This window comes from Cornus florida, unplaced genomic scaffold, assembly GCF_030987335.1.
Source record: "Cornus florida cultivar Cherokee Brave unplaced genomic scaffold, ASM3098733v1 CherokeeBrave_3.0.0_Hap2_Chr01, whole genome shotgun sequence".
Classification (NCBI taxonomy): Eukaryota; Viridiplantae; Streptophyta; class Magnoliopsida; order Cornales; family Cornaceae; genus Cornus; species Cornus florida.
The window spans coordinates 117,056,653-117,079,143 of record NW_026775571.1 but is presented as its reverse complement, the minus strand read 5'-3'; the positions used below and the strand labels follow the sequence as shown (position 1 = coordinate 117,079,143).

Sequence of the window (22,491 nt, the reverse complement as noted above, 5' to 3'; positions counted from 1 at the left end):
TGTCGGCGTGAGCCTCAAACTACAAAAAGTGACTTGGTAATTTTATTTATTTATTCAATCCATACGTTACAGATTTTTAAAATCAGCCTTTTCTTCTCTGTTGGTAATTAGGATTGGTATATATCAATTTCAGGAAAAGAAAATAAAAGAAAAGAAAAGAAAAAGTAATGTTAAATATCATAATGGCTTGATTTTCTTTTTAATCTGTCTAATTGTCGAAGGTGGTAAAATTTTATTCATGTCAACATAAGTTGGAGAGCTGAGAAAGACAATATGATACTTTAAGCTAATAATTGAGGAAAATTCTTGTTTTTTTAGAATTATGATCTATTTGGTAGATAGAAATTAATGTTTGAAAACAAGTGAATGAAAAAAAATTAAATTTTCTAAAAGAATTCGAATGATTTTACTTTGGAGGGCAAAAAAATATTGTTATTATGCTCGGTGATTCATATATTTTCATGTTTATTTCATTTATTTCTTGAATTTTGTGAACCTCACTCCACTTTTGTATTAATTTTACGGCTAAATTTGCGTAAGTTCGGTTCTTTAATTTTGTCAGTCTAACTTAAGAAGTATTTGCAAGGTCATCTCTTAAATTTTGTTACTAACACAAAGTAAATTCAAAGACTGAGATTACAGAGTAAATTCAAAGACTGAGATTGTACCATTTCAATAATTTTATGAATGAGTCTCATTCAAGTTCATCTCTTTTTTACTTTCCTTCAGGAAAATTCTTCCAATTCGAAAACACTGTTAATTCAACAAAATACACAAATCTCTAGTAGTAATTGACATTTATAAATTAATTTCCAAAAAATTAAAAGCATTTCTAGATTAATAAAGGAAGCTTCCCTGGTCTTGAAGATGGTAATACAGATACATCACACATCATTATTTCTTATTTTCTTAGCTTTGAAATTGTAGTATATAGAAGGAAGAGTTCCTCTCCAGCTTCACCCGGCGATATACGGAGAGAAAAAACTAGATAGAAATAACTAGAGAGAGAAAGAGATGTCTTCGTTCGATACATACAGCCACGACGGTGAAGAATCGAATATGGCCCCAGCGCGCTCCTTTGACGACGATAGCTACATCGGCTACGACTCTCAGCGATTCGACGAATCCTACTTTGGTGCCTCCGATGAGGGCCACTACACTGCCGCCTCCGATCCGCCTCCGTACCACGGCGGCGGATTCACGGTGGATGAGGAGGTCGTCGTAGATCACGTCTCTCACTCCGTTCAAAGTCCTGAAACCTACGCCTTCGGCTCAGATCCGGATCCTAACTACTCGCAGTCTTCTCCGTTCACTTCGGTCCCTATATCGAACGGTAACGGCAAGGCGTACGATATCGGTGAAGACGCCGACGGTTTCTTCTCCTCCGACGGGCCCATGCTACCGCCTCCGACTGAAATGCAGCCAGAGGAAGGTTTTGCTATTCGCGAGTGGCGGCGGTGAGGTTTCGATTCCCTTAAATTAGAGCATTTATATGATTTTATTGCATTCGGTTGCACAGATCTGTTTTATTCTGTAGATCTTTAAGTTTTGATATATATTTTCCTGTCGTTGTAATTGGCATTTTAGCTTTCTTTAGGTACCGGCTGTAGGAGCTGCGTTTTTTTTGGTGCACACTGTTGCATCGATGTGTTCTCTTTCTAGAAATTTACTTTGTCTTTGATATGAACAAATGCAGTATCAGGAAAACTGAATTTGTTAATTTTGGTTAGAAAGGAATTGTTAAGCCAATTTTAAATAAACACAATCGTGGTACTTGTAGTTTCTTGTGATTTTTGAACTCAGATCATGACATTAACTTGGATCAAGATCTAAAATCCTATCATTGCATAAAGCTCGGCTTGTTTCAAATCTTGGTTCTGAATAAATACTTGATCTTGTGCAGTTACATCCATTTCGATCTAGATTACTGCTCCCAACCAGCTAATTTTCAATAGTTCTTATATTCGTATGTTCCTTGACGGGATGATGTTTCCTTGGTAAAAGAACGGTATAGTGATATTGGAGGTCAATAAGTATAGATTAGTTGCAGTGGTCACGTGGTCCCATAGTAAACTCTTGACTGTATTTTTGGATCAACTTGAGTTGATCTGGAGGTAAAATGGATCTGCGGAAACTCACAAGAAGTTTAAAACCAAAACTGTTTGGGTAGCAATGCCACATATTTAAGATGAAAATTGGTTGGTCTGGTAGAGTTCTTCTGCTTAAGTTTGTTAAAGCACTAAACTGTGCTTTAGGAACATTCTTGTGTTTTCTATTTATGCTGTATATATTTCAGTTGTATTATTTTCTGAATCATATATATATATATATATATATATATATAGTCCTTTTTGCTTTCTTAGCCTAGAGGTGATATCTTCGAACTTTGTAGTTTCAGCTGGTTTCCTGATAGATGTTGCATGAAGGGAGGGAGTTATATGTAGCATTTGGTCCTTTAGATTAAGTTAAAGTTGATCATAGTCATGTAAAATTTGATAAAACATTCTATATATAAGTTCACTTGCCAAAAAATATTCTGCAAGTTCTTTTTAATAAATAGCAATAAGAATCAAATACCTACATTCACTCCTTTCTTTCAGCATAATTAGCAAATCAGTTTTTCCTCTGTTTTCATTTACTTGTCACCCCCACTTTCCTACCTCTTGTAATACAGTGTACCCTAGGGGAAGTATCCATAGTTTGATAGCAAAATTCATCTTGATTTTAACTACTGCATACCTTGTTATTTTCATGATTTCTTTCTTTGTACAACCATTATAGGAGGAATGTTCTTTACCTTTATGTGTTGTGTAGTTGTTTCTGGAATTCTGGTTGGGCTGCAATCTTCTAATTGGAACAAATAATGGTTGTACGAAGAAACTTTGGTTTCCATTAAGACCTGCATTTGTAATTCCTAATTCTGTACGAGTATCTGATATTCCAAGTGGTTTTGGGTCTGATATGAAAAGTTTAGATTTTTTGTTTTTATAAAAAAATATTTAATTCCGAATAATATGAAATTAAAAGTATTTAGTTCTGAAAAATTTGAAATTAAAAATGTTTAATTTTGAATAATATGAAATTCAAATACTACATATAACATTGTAGCCTATTCCTTTGGAGGATCTTGAAGTTGGTTTACCTTTTTTTTTTTTTCTTTTTTTTTTCCCCCTCCACTTGACAAATGACACACCCACCCACTTTGCTCTTGTGGAGACTTGAACCTCCAACCTTCCACCCGGAAGAGGAGATGCCAAGCTGGAAGCCTTGGTAAGTCGGTTTGCCTCCTTACTGTTTATTGCATTCAAGAAGTCATACAGAAGGCAGTAGTATCAATGTTTTCCCCCCCCAACCCTTTCGGTAGTAGTATTTCCAGTGAGACAAGCATCACTATATTTATATTTAAACTAGAGTGTGGCAGAACAAAGCCAAAAAAATTATAAAAACAAAAAATTAATGAATACAATAAAATATTATTGTTTATATACAAGAATGAACTATATTTGGTTTTTCAGAGCTGATTAGGATGTGATATAAATTATACTGAACTTTTCAGCCTGTTTGGCTGCAATTATAACATGAATACTTCCTTTCTAGTTGTGGAAAATTTGAGAAGTTTGGAACTGATGAGTAAAAGAAACATTTTAGATAAGCAACGGGGTCTGTCCTCGGTGTAGATGTTTACTGAAATATGCTCACAGTACTTGTCATGTGTGTGTGTACTTACAATATTCATCCGTATGATGTTTCTAACAATAAAACCTTGGTTTTGCTGGAGCAGTCAAAACGCCATTCTGCTTGAGGAGAAGGAGAAGAGGGAGAAGGAAATGCGTAACCAGATTATAGAAGATGCAGAAGAGTATAAACGAGCTTTCTATGAGAAGAGAAAGCTTAATATTGAGACTAACAAGACTAACACCAGAGAAAAAGAAAAGGTGGAGCTTTAAAGAGTTTTTGTTCTACTAGTTTTGCGATTTTATTTCTTCTAAACTTCACTTTGGTTTTTTTACATATATTAATTGTTTTATTTTTTATTTGGAACAGTTATTCTTGGCGAATCAAGAAAAATTCCATAAAGATGCTGATAAACAATACTGGAAAGCAATAGCAGAGCTCATTCCTCATGAGGTTCCCAACATTGAGAAAAAGAGAGGAAAGAAGGATCAAGACAAAAAACCATCTATCACAGTTGTCCAGGGCCCCAAACCCGGGAAACCCACGGAGCTCTCGAGGATGCGGCAGATACTCGTGAAGCTGAAGCACAAACCTCCACCTCACATGTTACCACCCCCGCCTGCCCCTGCTAAGGATGCCAAAGACGCGAAGGCTAAGGATGCCAAAAATGGGACGGATGCTAAAGATGAAAAAGATGTCAAAAATGGAAAAATAGCTGCACCAAATACAACTGGAACTGTAGCAGGTGAGGTTCCTGCTTCTCCTGCCACAGATGCCAACTCCAATGGGTCACCGCACACTTCAAAACAAGAACATTCTGCCATAGTTGATCCCCAACCTGCAGCAGAACCCGAGTTAGCTTCAACAGACTGATCACGTACATGCACTTGAAATTCCAATTTCGTTTCTGTTTGTTTTATTTTCTCACATGCCTAATCTGTTATGTTTGCCATTTGGTCCCGCCTATTACCAGAGATTAGAATCTGAGTATAATTTGTTTCATTGTTTGTTGGTCAAATCACGGAATTCTGTTTTTGCATTGCTTTGAGATATTATGTGGCCTGAAATTTTAAGTTGTCACTGCTTCATATTGCTTCCGAAATTATAGTGTCTTGTTTACATTGATTCTTTGTGTGAAAAGAAATGATGTTTGTTGATACTGAGTTCCAAATACATCAGAAGATAGCTTCTCATTTCTCTTGAAACTTTAGAATGCGAATTTTTTGGTCTCCATTTCTTTTCAATACCTGCGTGGTTGCATGTATTACCAGAACCTCTCTATGTGTGCATTCAAGTATTTATATTTTTGTAGATTCTTTCTTGAATATTTTAGATAGGTAATGGAGACGAGAGAACAAATGGACAATTATGTTTAATTATCAATCTGGTAATGATTTCTTTCAATATTTAGAGACTATTTTTTGGATATTCAACTAAGTGGATGTATAAAAATAAAGTGATAGGCCAGCCGGCTGCTGCCAGATTATTGTGAATTGGACTTCATAAGATAACGCTCAACACATTGATGTAAAGTACTTGCCTCCATGGGTTGTGGTGAGCTTACTGTTTGTCAAGCTAAGCCAGTGGTCAGGTAAGCATTCGTTGTGAGCGACTTTGCTCCTAAGCTTCAGTACATAGCATTTGAGGATCCGACTTTCCATTGAAATGGATGGATTTGAAACCTATTTTATGTATTCATTTTGATTAAAGGCACTGGGAAGCCACTCATTTTATCAAGAAGTTTTTACACAACACTTACCTTTCAAGAAGAACTGAAAAGACAATGCTATGGATGTTTTCATGCTTTCAAACCTCCGAGAAAGAGGTCAATAGAGAACAAGCTCGGCTGTAAGGGCAGTGATTGGAAGAGTGTTTGCTTATCCCGGAGTTGCAGTGCCGGTTCGAGTGAAGCCTTTCGTTCGGATTCATTTGTCTTAAAAAGGTCTTGATCTCTCTGCTGGGGGAGCTAAAGTTGCTTGGTCTGAGGTGTGTCTGCCGTTATCTAAGGAATTAGAAGCAGTAAAACTTCTGCATAAGTATGAGGAATCTAACTACTAATATGAATTAACATGCGGATTGGCATAAAAGACCTCTGGAACATTTGTTCTAATAAAAGCTCCTTATGGGTTTTTGCTGGGTCAAAGAATATCTGCTCAAATCAAAGTAGAAGCGTCTGGAACTTGTGTAGAAGAAGGAAGTAGTTCGAGTGAGTAGGGAATTTTTCTGTTTTAGCCTCCACTTTTGATTCGAACTAACCAACCCTATTCTGGCACAACAGCAAAACAGCTTCTATGCCCATTTGGGATGTAGCGTGAAGCAACGTTCTCCCCCCCTGTTGATGGAAGTTCTCTGCTTTCTCAAGTTATCAGCTGGTGCTCGTAACTGTCCTAGTATATAATGTGATCTCATCCGCTGTTCTCCGTCGAAGTTTCAGCAGTTTCAGCAATCCATTCACCGGGGAATAAGAGGCGGGTATTCCTTGATTCTGATTTGTAGTTGGATGATGATTTTTAGTCAGAATTTCCCCGAATATGCTTTTCTTCATCAAAGAACAAGCTCTCATTCGGCGAGGATTTTATAAGTGGAATAGGTCTCTTTTTTGGAAGATTTTGCTTTTGGATCGTTTACTGATGTGGATAATGTGGAAACTAAGCTTACTACTTCATGTGCGTAAGACCAAACATCGAATAAGTCTTAGCAATCTTGCCTTCGCTTGTACTCCCCCAGTCAGCGTGAAGCTTTCTTCTGGTAAATGAGTTTCTCGAAATATCTTTTTCAACTCCGTAGTCATTAAAAATAGAATTTACAAAAAACTTGTATAACAGAAAGAGATTGGCTGAAAATGCTTGTGCAACTTTGCTGCAATAACGGATAGTTATCAATTTCTAGCACAGTAGCTTATTCGTGGCAGATTGAGCAACTTCGATTACATGAAGTGATTCGTCCACAAACATCATTTCCAGATTTATAATGGTGAATAACCGAGGAAATAGAAACTAGCATTGGCTGAAAATTCATTGAAGTAATTTACCTCTGGACTATTTTCATGTAGAGAAGAATTCAACTGGGCATTCACCGGGATAAACAAAAAAAAAGAAAAAGAAAAAGAATTCAACTGCGCAAACCAAATGTTTTATCTTCAGATATATACTTTTTCTAAGTCATAATTAAACAACTCGAATGAGTTCTTTTGGCCAATAGTATGAATGAAAGAAAATACACCAATGAACACCACTCTGCACCGGTTCGAATGTGTCCGTTTAAAGTCCACAGTATTAGTTTTTAACACTTTTTACCCGCAGCTACTTGATATCTAGCCCCAACTCTGTTCTCGTCACCGTCACCCCCAGCCTTGAATAGGTGAAAAAAAGGAAAGAATTTTTTTTTTTTTTTGGGGGGGGGGGGGAGCCGCCAATGCATAACTCGATGTATTAATGAAACGAGAACTGAAACAAGTTCTTGTCTTGGCATGGCTATTAACTTCATTTTTCTGCCTAATCGAAGCAATGAAAACCACCATCCTTGAGGATTAATAATGGTAATCGGCATCAATTCTTTATCTAGGGGTCACCTGAGTGATGGTGGTGGGTACAGAGCTCATCTGACAGCTAGTAGAGCTTTCAAGTGACTTTTTATTTAAAGATGATGATCCACTAGGTCCACCTGAATCAGGGTAGAAGCCTGGGGGCGTGAGTTCCTTCTCATTGAGTCGAATGTCTCTTGAGAACATGTCAACAACCTGGCTCATCATAGGCCTCCGGCTTGCCGTCGCTTGGGTGCAAAACAACGCTATTTTCATGTATTTGATGACTTTTTCCTCGGGGAATTCTTCAAGTTCCGGATCCACTAGCTCTAAGAGTTTTCCTTCTTCATACAGCTGCCATGCCTGTTGAAACTACATGTATTAGAGGAAAAAGTTGACTAACAAATGATGGAAACATGCTTGCGTCTGAAATTTAGCGTCTTTCTACTCAGTTTTATTGTAAGCCAACCATAAAAAACACCAGCCTCCTCAGTTGGAATAACTAAGCAAGGGTCATTTGAGAACAAATTAAGATCTAATCGTGCCTCCTTGAACACGGAGAAATTTAAGGAAACATTGGATATTCAACTGCAAGAAAATAAAATTTCAACCAAATAATCTGCACGTCATATCTAAAACATATTCTTTGATTCATGAAAAAGTACACATGTCATTCTAATATTTTTGTCTAAATGTATAATTCTTCTTGAATGTCATTAGGAAGGGAAGCAGACCAAGCAAACCAAGAAACTGTGAATATAATGTTTAGCAAAACAGCAATAGAATCTAATGCTACCAAGATTTTGTCAAAACTTGAGAGAACTGACTCACCCATTCCAGGAGAAACTTCTGCATCCCTCCCCAGTTTGCTTTTGCACTGCTTCTGCCACTTACTACTTCAAATACGAGGACCCCAAAGCTGTACACATCAGCCTTCAATGTTAACTGACCACCCAACACATATTCAGGTGCCAAATAACCACTGCATGGAACAAACCCAAACTATGAGTTGGAATATGATCCCTAGCATTTACTCTGTTAAAAAAAATTATAAAGGAGAAATTTACCCTGCAATCCCTAAACATCAGGCGAAGATCTACAATTATCAAACTACGAAAGCATTTGAAACTAATATTATTTAAGAGAAAAAACATTTATCGCGCATCAGATGAAGAAAAAAAAAAAAAAAACATGCAAAATCTACACACAAAAGTATAGGTTGACCAAGTTCCAAGAACTCTAAAAGATTTCAGGATAGATGAAAGAAACTTTTACGTTCCAACTTGAATGTTTCAAAGGAGGGGGCTATTTATATATTACAAATTATATGAAGAACAAACACCAGTGAAAAATTATAACTAGGATGTTACTAATGTTGTGGGAAGAAACATCTACGAAGTAATTTAGAATAATGTACGCATAAACAGAAGGAAATGGTAATGACATAGGTGATGGACCATATGCTGAAAGTGTCCATAGAATTTATTTTTCCCCAAGCAGTTGCTGTGAACATCCCAGTTTTGGAAAATTCAGTCGTTTACCTGTATTTTTATGTGCACAAATTTGTTAAATAATAAAATTAAGGAAATCACATATTCCCAAAGAAAGTTTTGCTTTCATCATCCCAAACTCATTGGGACTTTTCAGAATTTTCTCCCAGACCAAGTGGAGCCACTCCTTTGGGCTGCTGATCAATCATATTGCAAGTTCTGAACTTGAAGGATGCTAGAGATAAAACTATACTGTAACATCTAAATCCGCTGCCCATTATTCATTTAATGCATGAACATGGTATGTGGAAATAGATTTGGTATGACATCGACCATACATTCAAAGTCTTTTTTGTAACCGTTTTCTTTACTGTAAACCCTATTTCAGGAAGTTTTCAGTTATTTACCTATATTTCCATATCCACGCTTCCATTACACTTTGAGAGAATAATAAAAATAAGAAATTTGTACGCCCTCAAAAGTATTTTACCTGTATTATTCACAAAATCTCCAGAATCCCTTCCTTTATTATTATTGTTGTTGTTTTCGTCGTCGTCGTAAGCAAAGAAGCCCAAGTAGAGTTGGATTAATTAAGTGGCAGGTTCTGAAAATGCAGGATGCCAGGGGCGAAAATAAACCCTAGATTTAAGGCCACACCTACATCTGTGTGATGCATCTTCAGAAGAAAGCTCTCTTCTATGTCATGTGTAACATGGTGTTAGTGCACGTGGTGCAACGCGCGAATAGGATCACCCTTGTTTCTCCTCAATTCCCTTAAAAGAAATTCTCTTTTCTTTGTGCATGGTATTTTGTGTCATGTGGCTTGAAGCAGCTTATAAGACTTCATATCACACATTCTTAATCTTTCCCATGGTGGTGTGAAAATAATCTCTTGTTATTTTAATCTCCTTTTTGAAACATCTAGTATGTATACTATGGTAGTCATTACCATAGTTTTTTTTTTTCCTAGTTAATACTCACATGCAAGGAATTGTTTGCACCTAGCAGGAATCGATCTTGAGACCTGGTGCTTCATGAGGCACTAGGGCCCAAGTCTTTCCCAACTAGGCCAACCCCTTAGGGTTAGTCATTACCATAGTTAGTAAAATACGGTTGAAAAATAGGTGGTCGTAAATGTAGGATATAATTTGTTTTTTGTTTAAAAAATGTTTAAAAAAATAAGCATAAAAAATGGAAAAATACCAATACGGATATGTTTGGATATAATACTCTTTACTGTTGATAAATTTGACCCTTACATATACTATTCTTCTTCTTTTATGTTTTTTTTCCATTTCAATAATATGTGTAAGAAATGGAAAAATACCAATACGGACATGTTTGGATATAATACTCTTTTACTGTTTATAAATTTGACCCTTACATATACTATTCTTCTTCTTTTATGTTTTTTTTTTCATTTCAATAATATGTGTGTGTGTGTGTATATATATATATATATTACTATTCATTTCATTAACATAAAAGACTATAAATAATAAGGAAGGATGGATTGTTGTAGAGAGATGAGGATTCTAGAACATTAAAGAATTGGTGAAAATTGGTAGATTGGTGAAAATTGTATCAAAATAGAGGGTTTGTAAATATGTATATATTTAAGTGGAGAGTTCTGTAAACTAAATCTTTAACTATTGATTATAATGCACCCTAACCCTCCATCAGGGAGGAGGATGTCTATCTATACACACACACACACAAATGTTTAGGTGGAAAGAATTTTTAGGAGTGTGTGAGTGAAACAAGTCAAAAAGTAGGTTTTATACGTTTTATTATAAATAAAATGCGTTGCATACTCGAATAATTAGTATTTTTTTTTAATGAATTTATTAACTACAATCATTGCTAAAGGTAGTTAATTAATATTATAACCAGCCATAATGTTCAACTAAAGAAAATAAAATATCAAATAATAGCAGCCAAAGCTTGAGATGGGAATCAAGAGAGCAACGTACGTGGTTCCAGCTATCCTAGTGGTAATGTGTGTAATGGTATCTGGAAAAAGTTTAGCCAATCCGAAGTCTCCAATTTTCGGTGTGAAGTCTTTGTCGAGAAGTATATTACTGGCTTTGATGTCCCTATGAACTATATGTGGGACAAGTTCTTCATGAAGATAGGCAAGGCCCCTAGCAGTACCCATGCAAATAGCAGATCTTCTCTCCCAATCCAGTTTTATAGTTCTCTTTGTACCTGCAAGCAAAAAATTAAATTACAGTTTCAGTTACTCCTTTATATACCTATCTTAAAAAACTGTGCATATTATAGAGAGTTTGTTAGTTACCTAATAATGCACTATCAAGGCTGTTATTTTCTAAGTATTCGTAGACCAGAATCCGGTTAGTTCCATGAGCACAACATCCAATTAATTCAACAAGGTTTGGATGCCTAACATTTGATATGGTTTCAATCTCGGTCAAAAATTCACGCACCCCCTGCTTTGATTCAGCAGAAAGTGTCTTCACAGCAACTTCTTTTCCATTTTTGAGGATTCCCTATAAACAGCAATGTATTTAATAAATTGGAACAATTTCATTAAAGTGGACATATTTTCCTCTAATATCTTAGAATCAAATTAAAATTGAGGTTTATCTATCATCCAAATATGACTTGAAACAGAGCATAGGTCAAAGAATAACTTTAATATTATCACTATTATGGAGCATATCATAAAAGCCATTATTTATGTAATTTTATAAGCTCAAGCTATCAAGTGTGAGAATTTAAGTTTGTGTCTGACAAGAGTCATTTTATACAAATAATACTAGAAGTCAAATCTTTACCGAGCATACCCGACATTGGTGGAACTAAGGTGGGGAACTAAGATTGGTTAACCGGTCTTTCACAAGTAAGCATATCATGCAATCCTATCTATACTCTAATTTATGATCTTCAAAACACTTTGTGTGTTAGCATATTAGTTAATGCATAACATCTAGAAAGTTAAACAATCGCAGATCTCCTTTAGAAAGCACGGACACCTTCATGAATATGTAGATATTTAAGTTTACATACTCTTTATCTTGCTTCCCATGTTGACTGCAGAAATCTAATTTATTTCCCTATAATCATAAAGCGGGGTGGAATGGATGGTTGAAGTTTTACGGTTTGTGGTTGATCACTTCTGAGCCAACCCATGAAGTTGTCCCTTACTGGTCAAAGAACAACATGAGATAAAAACAATGAACACAGTAAGAAAAGTGTTTCCCAACCTGTATACCAACTATTTGGGGTGCTGGAATCCTGTAAGGTACCTTTGACATATTTTGCACAAAGTGGTTGCTTCGGACCTCAAGCTTGCTGGTCCAAGCTTTTACCATTGCACCAAACGACGACTTTTTAAAAGCAATAACAATCTTCCATGACCTAGGAAGCACGGACACGGACACGGACACGGACACAGGACGACACGGACATGGTGATACGCCAAATTTGAAAAAAAATAGGACACGGACACGGCAATAAAATAATAATTTAATTTTATTATATAAGAAAAATACTTTTTTTTTTCTCAATTTCTTCTTTATTCATACCTTATTTTAATTAGGCCGACAAATTAATAAAATAATTTATTTGGCTAAATTCATTAAAATACAAAGAAAGAAAGATTTATCTTTGTATCCAAAAGGCACAAGACTTACCTCTTTAACCAAACAAGAGGCACAAGACTTACCTTTGTAACTAAACAAGTGTTGAAAGAGACAAGGTTGCAATCTAATCCCCCTCTCTCTCTTCCTCACCTTCTGACAATCACAAACGTCTCTCTATTTTGGGCTAGTTCTCTCCTATCTTCTCATCCCTTTCAAATGTTTTCATCTTTTGTGTCACTGATCTCTCTAACCCAAGGTCTCCATCTTTGGTATATCTCATACATCTCTGCATCAACTGATTTTGAAGGCATCATTCTTACTCCCAAGTCTCATCTACTGGAATCATCTACCGAAAATCACAATCTTGGCAAAGGAAAATATGATCTGCAACTGCAATTACATGATTTATATCTTGAATATTTTCTATGGACGCTTTTTTTTGTATATTATATATAGCGAATGGATATATACCTGTATGCATATATGTATATACATATATCAATCATTTATCTTCTTCTCCTTGTTTAAAAAATATTGTATCCTGTCCTCCGGCGTGTCCCTTATACCGTGTCTCGGCGTGTCAAGTGAGTGTCTATTTCATATTTAATATTAAAAAAAGAAAGACATGCCAAACACGTGTCCGAGTCTCGGACACGCGTGTCTGACATTGGTACGCCATCCCATTTAAGCGTGTCCGCGCTTCATTGTCCATAACATAAAGTTCAAAATGAAAGAAGTCCATATAAAGATGCACAAAAGAGGTTCCATTATATAATTGCCTTCAAAAGATTTTCAAGGAAAATTAACTCTTCCTACAACAAAAGGCTCTAGTTTTCCCTGAGGCTGATGTATTTATTAATACCACAAGAATGACATAGGTTAGATTAGCCAAATGAGAATTTTATTGAAGTAAAAGATTCTGTAGAACTGAGTACCTTATAAACTGTTCCAAAACCACCTCGACCTATCTTACTGCTTGGATGAAAATTATCTGTTGCATTCCTTAATTCATTGTATGGGAAGTTCCTTGTATTTACAAGTGAATGCCCTGGGCAATGAAAAAACAAAAGAAAATCAGAGAATGAAAAAGATTTTGAAATATGACATTAAATAATATAATCATCTTCAATGACTAAAAAGGAAAGCGTCATAACTAATCATAACCTGAATGACCACTCTATAACCTATCTATACTGTGTGAAAAAAATCGTATCCCAGAAACTAAAAAGTACCCATGAATCTATACTATGGTTGTTTTGAGTACTGTAAAACTGAAATGAGGTATAGACATAAGTACCTAGCGTATGAATTATTTGGTTCAAACTGGATTCATCAAAAAAAAAAAAAAAAAAAAGATGTTAGAAGCAGCTACACCCCGAAGTGCTAAAATAAAATTAGGTTGATTGGTCAAAAAGAATGCTGCTCCTCTTTGTTGGTTGGCTCATTATTTATCTCCTGGCATCGTTATGTTTAATGTGCTCATGTACCACGTCTGATGGTATATTTTTTTCCACCGACAACATTATTTTAGTTGACAAATTAAAAAATAAAACAAAATTAGGTTGATTGGTCAAAAAGAATGCTGCTCCTCTTTGTAGGTTGGCTCATTTTTTATCTCCTGGCATCGTTATGTTTAATGTGCCCATGTACCACATCTGATGGTATATTTTTTTCCACTGACAACATTATTTTAGTTGACAAATTAAAAAATTGGGGACACTGGCAAGTTAAAACCAGGGAGATAGTCAATTATAAAAAGTAGGAAGAAAGAAAAATAATTATTATCCTGAGATTTGTCCTTAATATTGACAGTTTAATCAGGTGACTGATGACATTGATGGCAGAATATCAGAAGTTCCCACAGTAATGTTTGAATATCCCGGTCAGATGAAATACAAGAGGAGGTAGGTCACCCAACCAAAATATAGATTTCTAAGCTTCCATGAAAAGATCGCTAGAGTACCAAAATATTCTAATCACGTAAACATACTTTTTAAGCTTCTAGGGCTGTCAACCTGATCACAACAGATTAGGTTCATTTCTTTTTTTGTTATAAATTGGCTGCTTTATTGCTGTTCTGAAGATTGGAATCCAGCTTAGGTTCAAATGTTAAATCTATTTTGATTATTTTAAATGATTGTAGTTTTGTTGTTCTTATACTACTGTCTTTTAGTCTTGATACTTTTGTTCCTTGATTTCCAAGGTCATTCTATTAATATTTAATTTCTTCTAATTTATGGGAAAAAAATAAAATCTACTCGGTGATAAAGTTCTCACCTTCTAAATCTTGATGAGCCTGATCCTCACCCTTTTTCCGGCGTGAAACTAAGGTACCAAAGCAGCTGCAGCTCATGTCTTCGATTGATGATGAGGGGAAGCTCTTGAATACGAAAGCTGCAACTTATAGCGCATATGTAAATTCTCTAAGACTTACAGGAGCATCATAACATGTGATTGTTGATTTATATAAATACTTGGTAAAAATTAGTAAACTAAAAGCAAGAGTAAGGCCAAGTACACATGGGAAACTATATAGAATCTTAAAAATATATTCATTAAAATTGAACAACCAATTACACCCAAGAAAGCTTTATAAATAAAACATTGCCATAAAAATATTTGATTTCTATCATATAAAGGACTTGTCAAATAAATATTATGTAAATCTAAGTACAAATGCAGGGAAAAAGGTAATCAAGCTTAAGTAAGAATATACATATATATGGAGCTTGTTAACACAATGTACCATATGCTAAAGAGCATCTCTCGTTCATAGATCCACGGGGCTTTTGTTCACGTCATTATATTTAATAAGAACTTCAACATCAATGGCTCGAAGACACTGGTTTAGTTCGATTTCAGAGAACTGACCGAGTTGAACTCAAAACTAGAGAAATTACAAATCTCAAGTCTTAAATCATATTTAGCTCAATCACTTCAAAAAAAGCAAATTAGGGTTCTTCAAATCAAAATTAGAATCACGCCAACGAACTCATCTATAGCACTAACAGTAACACGTATTCAGAAATGAACATAGATACACATCAATTTGTATGCAGATCCATTAAATAACAAGAATTCAACCAAATTCAATTGCAGCAGCTCGAACAAGAACAGAGTAAATAGATTACTAAGTCCAATAGTAGTAAAAATTACCTTGTTTTTTAGGAAAAGAAATGGATCGATGGTCTGAGAGAGGTCGAAAAGGGCTTCAAGTTTGATAATCGACTAGCAGATAAACAACCTATACGAGTCTTTAAATTATCAATTGATATGCGGTTTTGGGGTCGACTTAATCGTATTCGAACTCGTTGGAATTTTCTGCTTCTTCGTTTTGAAGTCGCGGGTAAGAAACGGTCACAAGTCATCGCTCGCGCTTCTGACTCTGCGTTCCCACCTTATATTATTTAGAGAGAGAAAGAGGGTGAGAGAGAGAGAAACACCGTTTTCCCAGCCCTTTTCATGTCATGTCAGTAAGATATTTTGACGCAATCATAGAATCAATTAATCAAAGATACAATCATATATTAGCAGGAATTTTAGGTCAGTTTTTGAGGTGAGTGTATTATGAGGCGTGTTTTTAAGAATAAATTTTGTGATAAAGTTGTGTACATATTGGAGTATTTAACTCTAGTAAGTTTAGAGTGAATGGGGACGTGTATGAAAAGGTGACAAAAAAAATCACACGGTTTGAATTGAAATATATTTTGGAGGCATTTAAAAAATAATAATAATAATTCATTTTTGTGGAGAAACGATATGCCAGCTGAGAAAGGAAAAGTACATTTTGGTTGGAGTTGAACGTTTGGCAATGATAATTAAAATCCTTCTCAAAGGTTTTGTGTTGCCCACGCCCCGTTGACTATTGCAGGTTGAAGTGCTGAGATGGATCCCGTGTGTATCCGGACCAAACTTCATACTAATAAAAGGTTATTTCCGGCACGAGACGGCGTATTTTGTTGAATTTCTACGCAAAGCATCATCATCATCAAATATTGGTAAAACATATATAAATGCTATTTAACAATCAGTTAATTCTTTTTAAACCTGGGCGGCGAAGCAAGAGCAGACGCTTGAGCTCGTACACCCAACCTGCGAGCTCGTGGTGAGCAATAAATCAGGATGTTGTTGGGCATTGATGATGGAATGTCCTTGTTTGACCCTTTTGATTTTAGCTTGGGGCTTGGTGGCTTTCTGTTCAATGGGTCTGCGATTTGAGCGTGGTTGACTCTTACATCATTCCCATTTCCCATATCATTAATACAATGTATGTGCAGGAACAGACCCGATTTAGGTCTGCCCCCACTGAATTTTTTTTTTTTTTTTAATTTATATTATTACTTATAGTTTCAATTAAAATTTTAAAAATGCCCCCACTTGATTTTTTTAATTTATATTATTATCTATAGTTTCAACTAAAATTTTAAAAATGCCCCCATTGGTTTTTCCCCAATTTATATTATTACCTATAGTTCAATTAAAATTTTAAAAATGCCCAGCTCAATTTTTTCCAATTTACGTTATTACTTCAAATCAAATTTCAAAAATACCCCAACTCAATTTTTTAAAATACTTCATTTCACATTTTTAGCCCACTATTTTTTTTTAAAAAAAAATTCATATATTTATTATTTTATTTTAAAAATAAATATAGGTTATATATTTTTTAGGGGTGTTAAAATTTGACACAACTCGTATATGATGTGAGTTTAACGGGTTTGAGTTGACCTTAAACAGGTTTAGATTGTAAACAAGTTGATACGATTAACCCATTTAGTTAATCGTATTGTGTTTAGATTAAGGAGTTTAACTCATAAAACCAGTTTAATCATACATTCCATAAACAAATTTATATTTAAATTCAAAACAACTATCTAAACTTGTGTCTTAAAATTTTTTTTTATTTTTATTTTTTGTAAATTAGAGAACATTAAGTAATTTGGTTGGATTGAAATTTATATTTTTTTTAGTATTTATTGTTTAATTGAAAATTATTAATAATTTAAGTAATATAATATTTTATTTTAATAATAATAAATAAATTATACGAATACACTTCATTTAATAAACTAGTCGAATTAATTTAATAATTTTTAACACGGATGTTAAACTAGTCCAGCTCAAGGCGAGGTATCTAGTAAAACAGTCTTTGTTTATGATTTGCGAAAACGAATAGTGACCCTCATATTTTGACTACCAACATTCATTATTCCAGACTGTGTAGGTCTAGTCAGTCATAAAGAAGAAATGGTTCATTATTCTAGGCTGTGTAGGAGGTCTAGTCACGGCTCCTTAAAGCTGAAATAATCGAAGTAAAAAAAATTATCCAATTAAATAGTTTCCTTATATAGAGTCCACCATTTTGCATGAAGTATTCTTTCGGGTGGACTCCATCATTTTTCCAAACCTCCGAACAATGTCTGAAAAATGTGAACTTGATTTTGAAAAAGTTCACCTTCAAAAGGCCATAGCTGAGAGATAAAAAGAGATTCTAGTTTTATTACAAAGCAAGGGTTTGGAATATTGATGAAGTGCATAATTGAAATAGATCATAGCTTGCAAATTTGAAATGTTGTACAGTAATATCTTATTCTCAAACATAATAAATATGTGGAGAGGTTTTATGTTAGCTAGTCATGAAAATAATTAAATGACCGTATAGTATACCAATTCTTAAATTCAAATAAGTTTTGTCTATTCTTTAGACATACACATAGAGTTGCTATAATTCTCTGCTTGGGATCCTTTTTTGTCCTTCTCATATGCTCCAATTTCAGGGTATGAAAGGCCTAATTTATCATCATGTATCTCTTTGGAAACATTACAAAAATTATTTTTAATTGATGTTTAAAATTATGAATTTCGTCATTTGCAGGAATTAAAACAGTGACCATGTAAGAGATATGTTAGAATTATCTACTTTCTAATAGATCTGTTCAATTTCATGAATTTTTAAACTAAAATGCTACTATATAAATAGTGAACGAGATTTGAGGGAAGTCCAAATAAACTTTTGAATGAATCATACAAGTTTTTATACCATGTTTTTGTTTCTTTCATTCCTTTTATTGAAACTATATGTAACAACTGTGATTTTTAGCACTATATATATATATATATATATATATATATATATATATATATATATAAAGGAGATAAAGCTATGATAAGTAATGATTAGTTTATTTGACATAGGTTATTTGACAGGGATAGCGTTAAAGAGTTTTTATTGAACTCAACCACTGGTTATATATATGTATATATTTAGAATTAGTTGTCTTAAGTTTTAACCTATATTGCTATTCTGAGGATTTTTACGCGTTCGTTGTTGTGAAGCGAAGAAAAGTCAAGCGAGTTAATTCTTACTTTTGATCTCTTATATGTAATGCAACCTAATATGCTATCAGTTAAAGCTAGAATTCTCATGTTATAATTAATAAATATATTTATTTATAAATATTACTTTATATATTCATATCTATTTGTAGTTTTCTGTGCGGAAGGTTGCAGTAGTAATTATTTTGATGTTATTTAGGATTGCATGGATATTAGAAACTGAATTTTGATATTTTTGTATGTAGTCAAAATATCTTAAATTGGAATAGTCTCTGATTACATGGATGTGATAGTACGTGTGTGTGTGTATACACGCACGGAATCTAAGTAGTGTCGAAAGATGATTAATCGTGTTTATTGATTAAATCATTTTATTTAGAGTTTTTAGTACCTGATTGACTCCAGTACTTGAATGTTGAATCATTGATTTGGAGATAATTATTAAATAAAGAACTATGAACTCATGATGTGGTGTATGTGCTGCACATGGATATGATGAAGGATTTGGAAATATATGATGGTATTTATTTACATACATATATAGGTGGCGCAGGTGTTTAATTAACCAATCAATTTTTGGTTGCTGGAATGTACATCTATGCTACTAAATTATTATTATCATTTACATATAAGTTGTGTATCAATGGTAAGTTCAGAGAATGGCTACAGTGATGCGTATTGACTTTCATAATTAGTATTTTGGCTCATTTTTAATTGTAGCCTTAATGTATATTTGATTAATTAGGTCAGTAGTGTAGAAAAAGGTATAGGAAATACATGTGATAATGTGTTACTGAGATAATTGCATGTAATGATGAGTACTATTATTAGTTGGAGTAGTTAATGAATCATATTTAGAATATGGATGAAAGTGGGCATGGCAATGAAAGCTCAAATTGTTGGCTCAATAGTTGACTGACTGGAAGAAAGTTTAGTTAGATCGGAATTACAAGACTAATGCTTATTGCTACCTTTAAGTTTGGATCACATAGGTTAATTATAGGAGTACTAATGGAGTACAAGTTATTGGTTATTTAGATATAGTTATGTTCATGGCTTGGGACTCTCTGATATGTGTTAGACCGTCATATATCATCACTTGAATTGATAATAGTGATTAAGAGTATTAAATTATTGGAGTTAAGTTTGCAAAGTTATGGTAATGGCAGAACATATGATATCGAGGTTGAAATTTAGAGTTTAAGTTTGCAACTTATTGTAATTAGGATTATGAGTTGGTACTGGTATGTTGATATTTATTAATTAATTATTAATTAAGGTATTTGATAAACTCATGATATTACGAGTATGAATTATTTAAATGTATTCAGTGTTTAATTGAAGTGATTAAACTAGTTGGAGTGATATTTTGGGACTTACACAATGATGAGTTTATTGAGCGCAGTCAAGAACTGTCTACGGGAGTGAATTATTCTTTTTTTATGGCCATTGGGCTAAAGATGCCCTTAGTATGTGGACGTGGTCATGGACCATCTAGGCTAGTAGACGTACAACCCAGTCACGTGTGTAGTTGGTAGTCAGGGACTACACAATTCACACCATTTAATTGGAGTGGAGCCAGGGGCTCATGTGAGGTATTGGCAATAGAACGCTAACTGGTTGAAGGGAGCCAGAGGCTCATGTGAGATAAGTGAAATTTTTAGTAATTTAAATTCTAGATGGGTTACAAGTTCACAGGTTGAGTTTATATTATAGAATGACGATGATTAGTAGATATTTCGTGGTCACTTATACATGTATATATATACAGATTATAAGTAAGTATTGACTTATTGAACGATGATAGTGTTTAGCAATTTCTTACTGGGCTTGTGAGCTCACCCATTTATTACTTTCAGGTACACATGGATTTAGCTTGTAAAGGAGGCTCAATGGGAGAAGGAGATTTTCTGGATTTCCACATATTAATTTTATTATTGTTTCTTAGCAAACACTTTATAATAAGATTCATTTAGTTGGTGGAATTTTTATTAGTTGGGGATGTAATAGATTTCCTTTAGATTGATGAATTTTTAAATAAAATGTGTTCTTACTGATTTTATCATGAATTATGATAGATGAATGATGTGAGTCACGTATCAAATTTTAGTATAAGACAAGAATTCTTGTGTTAGAATTTTTGGGGGTGTAACATTATATTTCCAATTTCTGTTTGTTATTGACTTACATAGCAAATGAGACTCTTAAGGTGTTTCATTTGGATATTACAATGAATGAGAATGAAACATGATATTGTAATAATTGGACACAAACAAAACTTTAAAAACATAAATTTGATCCACTCATGTGTCTACAATTCCGAGTTAATATACACAATGAGAAGGAATGCAAAAACTGAAATCAGGTGAATGAAAAGATAAACAACATGACAGTAATACATACAACCATAAAATAAAAAAAAGGGTTTGGATCTTAATTAATTAATTAATCCATTAGGACATGGGTCCCCAAGCTGTCCAATTGGCTTCACTTCCAAGTTCCAACCCTAGGGATGCTATTCATCAACCTTGAAGTTGGCTCCGCATATGACCCCCTCGCTGTCCATCCTCTGCATCGCCTTCAACTTGTTCCACGGATGCTCAAAGCTCAACAGCCCTCCTTCGCTATGGTACATGCACCCTGCATTAATCATCGATTGCTCGTATCAGATACATGTGTGGGCATACGGTTTTTTATTTTTATTTTTTAATTCGGGTACTCTGGTACAATTTTTACACAAATGAGACTATCCAAATCGGTTGAGCTGGTACACCCAACCAGCGAAGCAAGAGAATACGCTTGAGCTGGTACCCCCAACCAGCGAGCTCGTGGTGAGCAATAAATCAGGAAGTGGATGGGCATTGATGATGGAATGTCCTTGTTTGACCCTTTTGATTTTAGCTTGGGGCTTTCTGTTCAATGGGTCTGCGATTTTTACATCAAAACTTTAGTTTTGTCATATTATGTACATTAGTGTCGTGTTGTCTGAACCAGTGAGTTGTCCCACTTCTCAGATCATTAATTCCTAATATTTTTTTTGTTCTAAAACTCTGTATATACAGGCACGGACCCGATTTAGGCCCGCCCCCACTGAATTTTTATTTAATTTACATTATTATTTATAATTTTAATTAAAATTTCAAAAATACCCCTACTTGATTTTTTTATTTTATATTATTATCTATAGTTTCAACTAAAATTTTAAAAATGCCCCCATTGTTTTTTCCCCAATTCACATTATTACCTATAGTTCAATTAAAATTTAAAAAATGCCCAACTCAATTTTTTTCAATTTACGTTATTACTTCAAATAAAATTTCAAAAATACCCCCACTCAATTTTTTAAAAATATTCCATTTCACATTTTTACCCCACTATTTTTTTTTAAAATCATATATTTATTATTTATTTTAAAAATAAATATGAGTTATATATTTTTTGGGGGTAATAAAGTTTGACACGACTCGTACGTGACACGAGTTAAGTGGGTTTAAGTTGACCTTAAACAGGTTCAAGTCGTAAATATATTATTAACCCGTCTAGTTAATCTTATTGTGTTTGAATTAAGGAGTTTAACTCATATAACCCGTTTAACTATACATTCCATAAACAAATTTATATTTAAGTCCAAAATAACTATCTAAACTTGTGACTTATAATTTATTTATTTATTATTACTATTATTATTTTTTTTGTAGATTAGAGAACATTAAGTAAATTGGTTGGATTGAAATTTATATTTTTTTAGTATTTAGTGTTTAATTGAGTATTATAATATAATGTTTTATTTTAGTAATAGTAAATAGGTTATTAAATGAATTATACTCCCTCCGTCCCATATTAATAGTCCATTTTTCTTTTT

General features: G+C 33.9%; 2 protein-coding genes across 2 annotated transcripts; one reads left to right on the top strand and one right to left on the bottom strand.

The window, feature by feature from the left end:
• The first annotated feature begins 874 nt into the window (after positions 1-874).
• Positions 875-4,800, top strand: LOC132316627 (clathrin light chain 2-like). Its single transcript, XM_059815103.1, has 3 exons — positions 875-1,457; positions 3,782-3,935; positions 4,045-4,800. Exons 1-3 carry the CDS (start codon positions 1,015-1,017, stop codon positions 4,546-4,548), a joined length of 1,101 nt encoding a protein of 366 aa, XP_059671086.1. The 5' UTR covers positions 875-1,014; the 3' UTR covers positions 4,549-4,800.
• A 1,985-nt stretch (positions 4,801-6,785) lies between these two features.
• On the bottom strand, positions 6,786-15,725 carry LOC132316613 (cold-responsive protein kinase 1-like). Its single transcript, XM_059815092.1, has 7 exons — positions 15,450-15,725; positions 14,571-14,687; positions 13,229-13,341; positions 10,988-11,198; positions 10,662-10,896; positions 8,030-8,180; positions 6,786-7,561 (listed from the first exon to the last, which is right to left on the bottom strand). The coding sequence occupies exons 2-7, from the start codon at positions 14,644-14,646 to the stop codon at positions 7,232-7,234; spliced, it is 1,116 nt and encodes a 371-aa protein (XP_059671075.1). The 5' UTR covers positions 14,647-14,687; positions 15,450-15,725; the 3' UTR covers positions 6,786-7,231.
• Between the last annotated feature and the right edge of the window lie 6,766 nt (positions 15,726-22,491).

Bases quoted from the DNA above. Each gene is read 5' to 3' on its own strand.
- LOC132316627 (XM_059815103.1), top strand. From the start codon at position 1,015: ATGTCTTCGTTCGATACATACAGCCACGACGGTGAAGAATCGAATATG. The intron at 1,458-3,781 runs GTGAGGTTTCGA...TTGCTGGAGCAG, and splicing joins GCTATTCGCGAGTGGCGGCG to TCAAAACGCCATTCTGCTTG. The intron at 3,936-4,044 runs GTGGAGCTTTAA...TATTTGGAACAG, and splicing joins ACACCAGAGAAAAAGAAAAG to TTATTCTTGGCGAATCAAGA.
- LOC132316613 (XM_059815092.1), bottom strand. From the start codon at position 14,646: ATGAGCTGCAGCTGCTTTGGTACCTTAGTTTCACGCCGGAAAAAGGGT. The intron at 13,342-14,570 runs GTGAGAACTTTA...TTCATTGCCCAG, and splicing joins GGCTCATCAAGATTTAGAAG to GGCATTCACTTGTAAATACA. The intron at 8,181-10,661 runs GTACGTTGCTCT...TGTTCCATGCAG, and splicing joins ACTAGGATAGCTGGAACCAC to TGGTTATTTGGCACCTGAAT.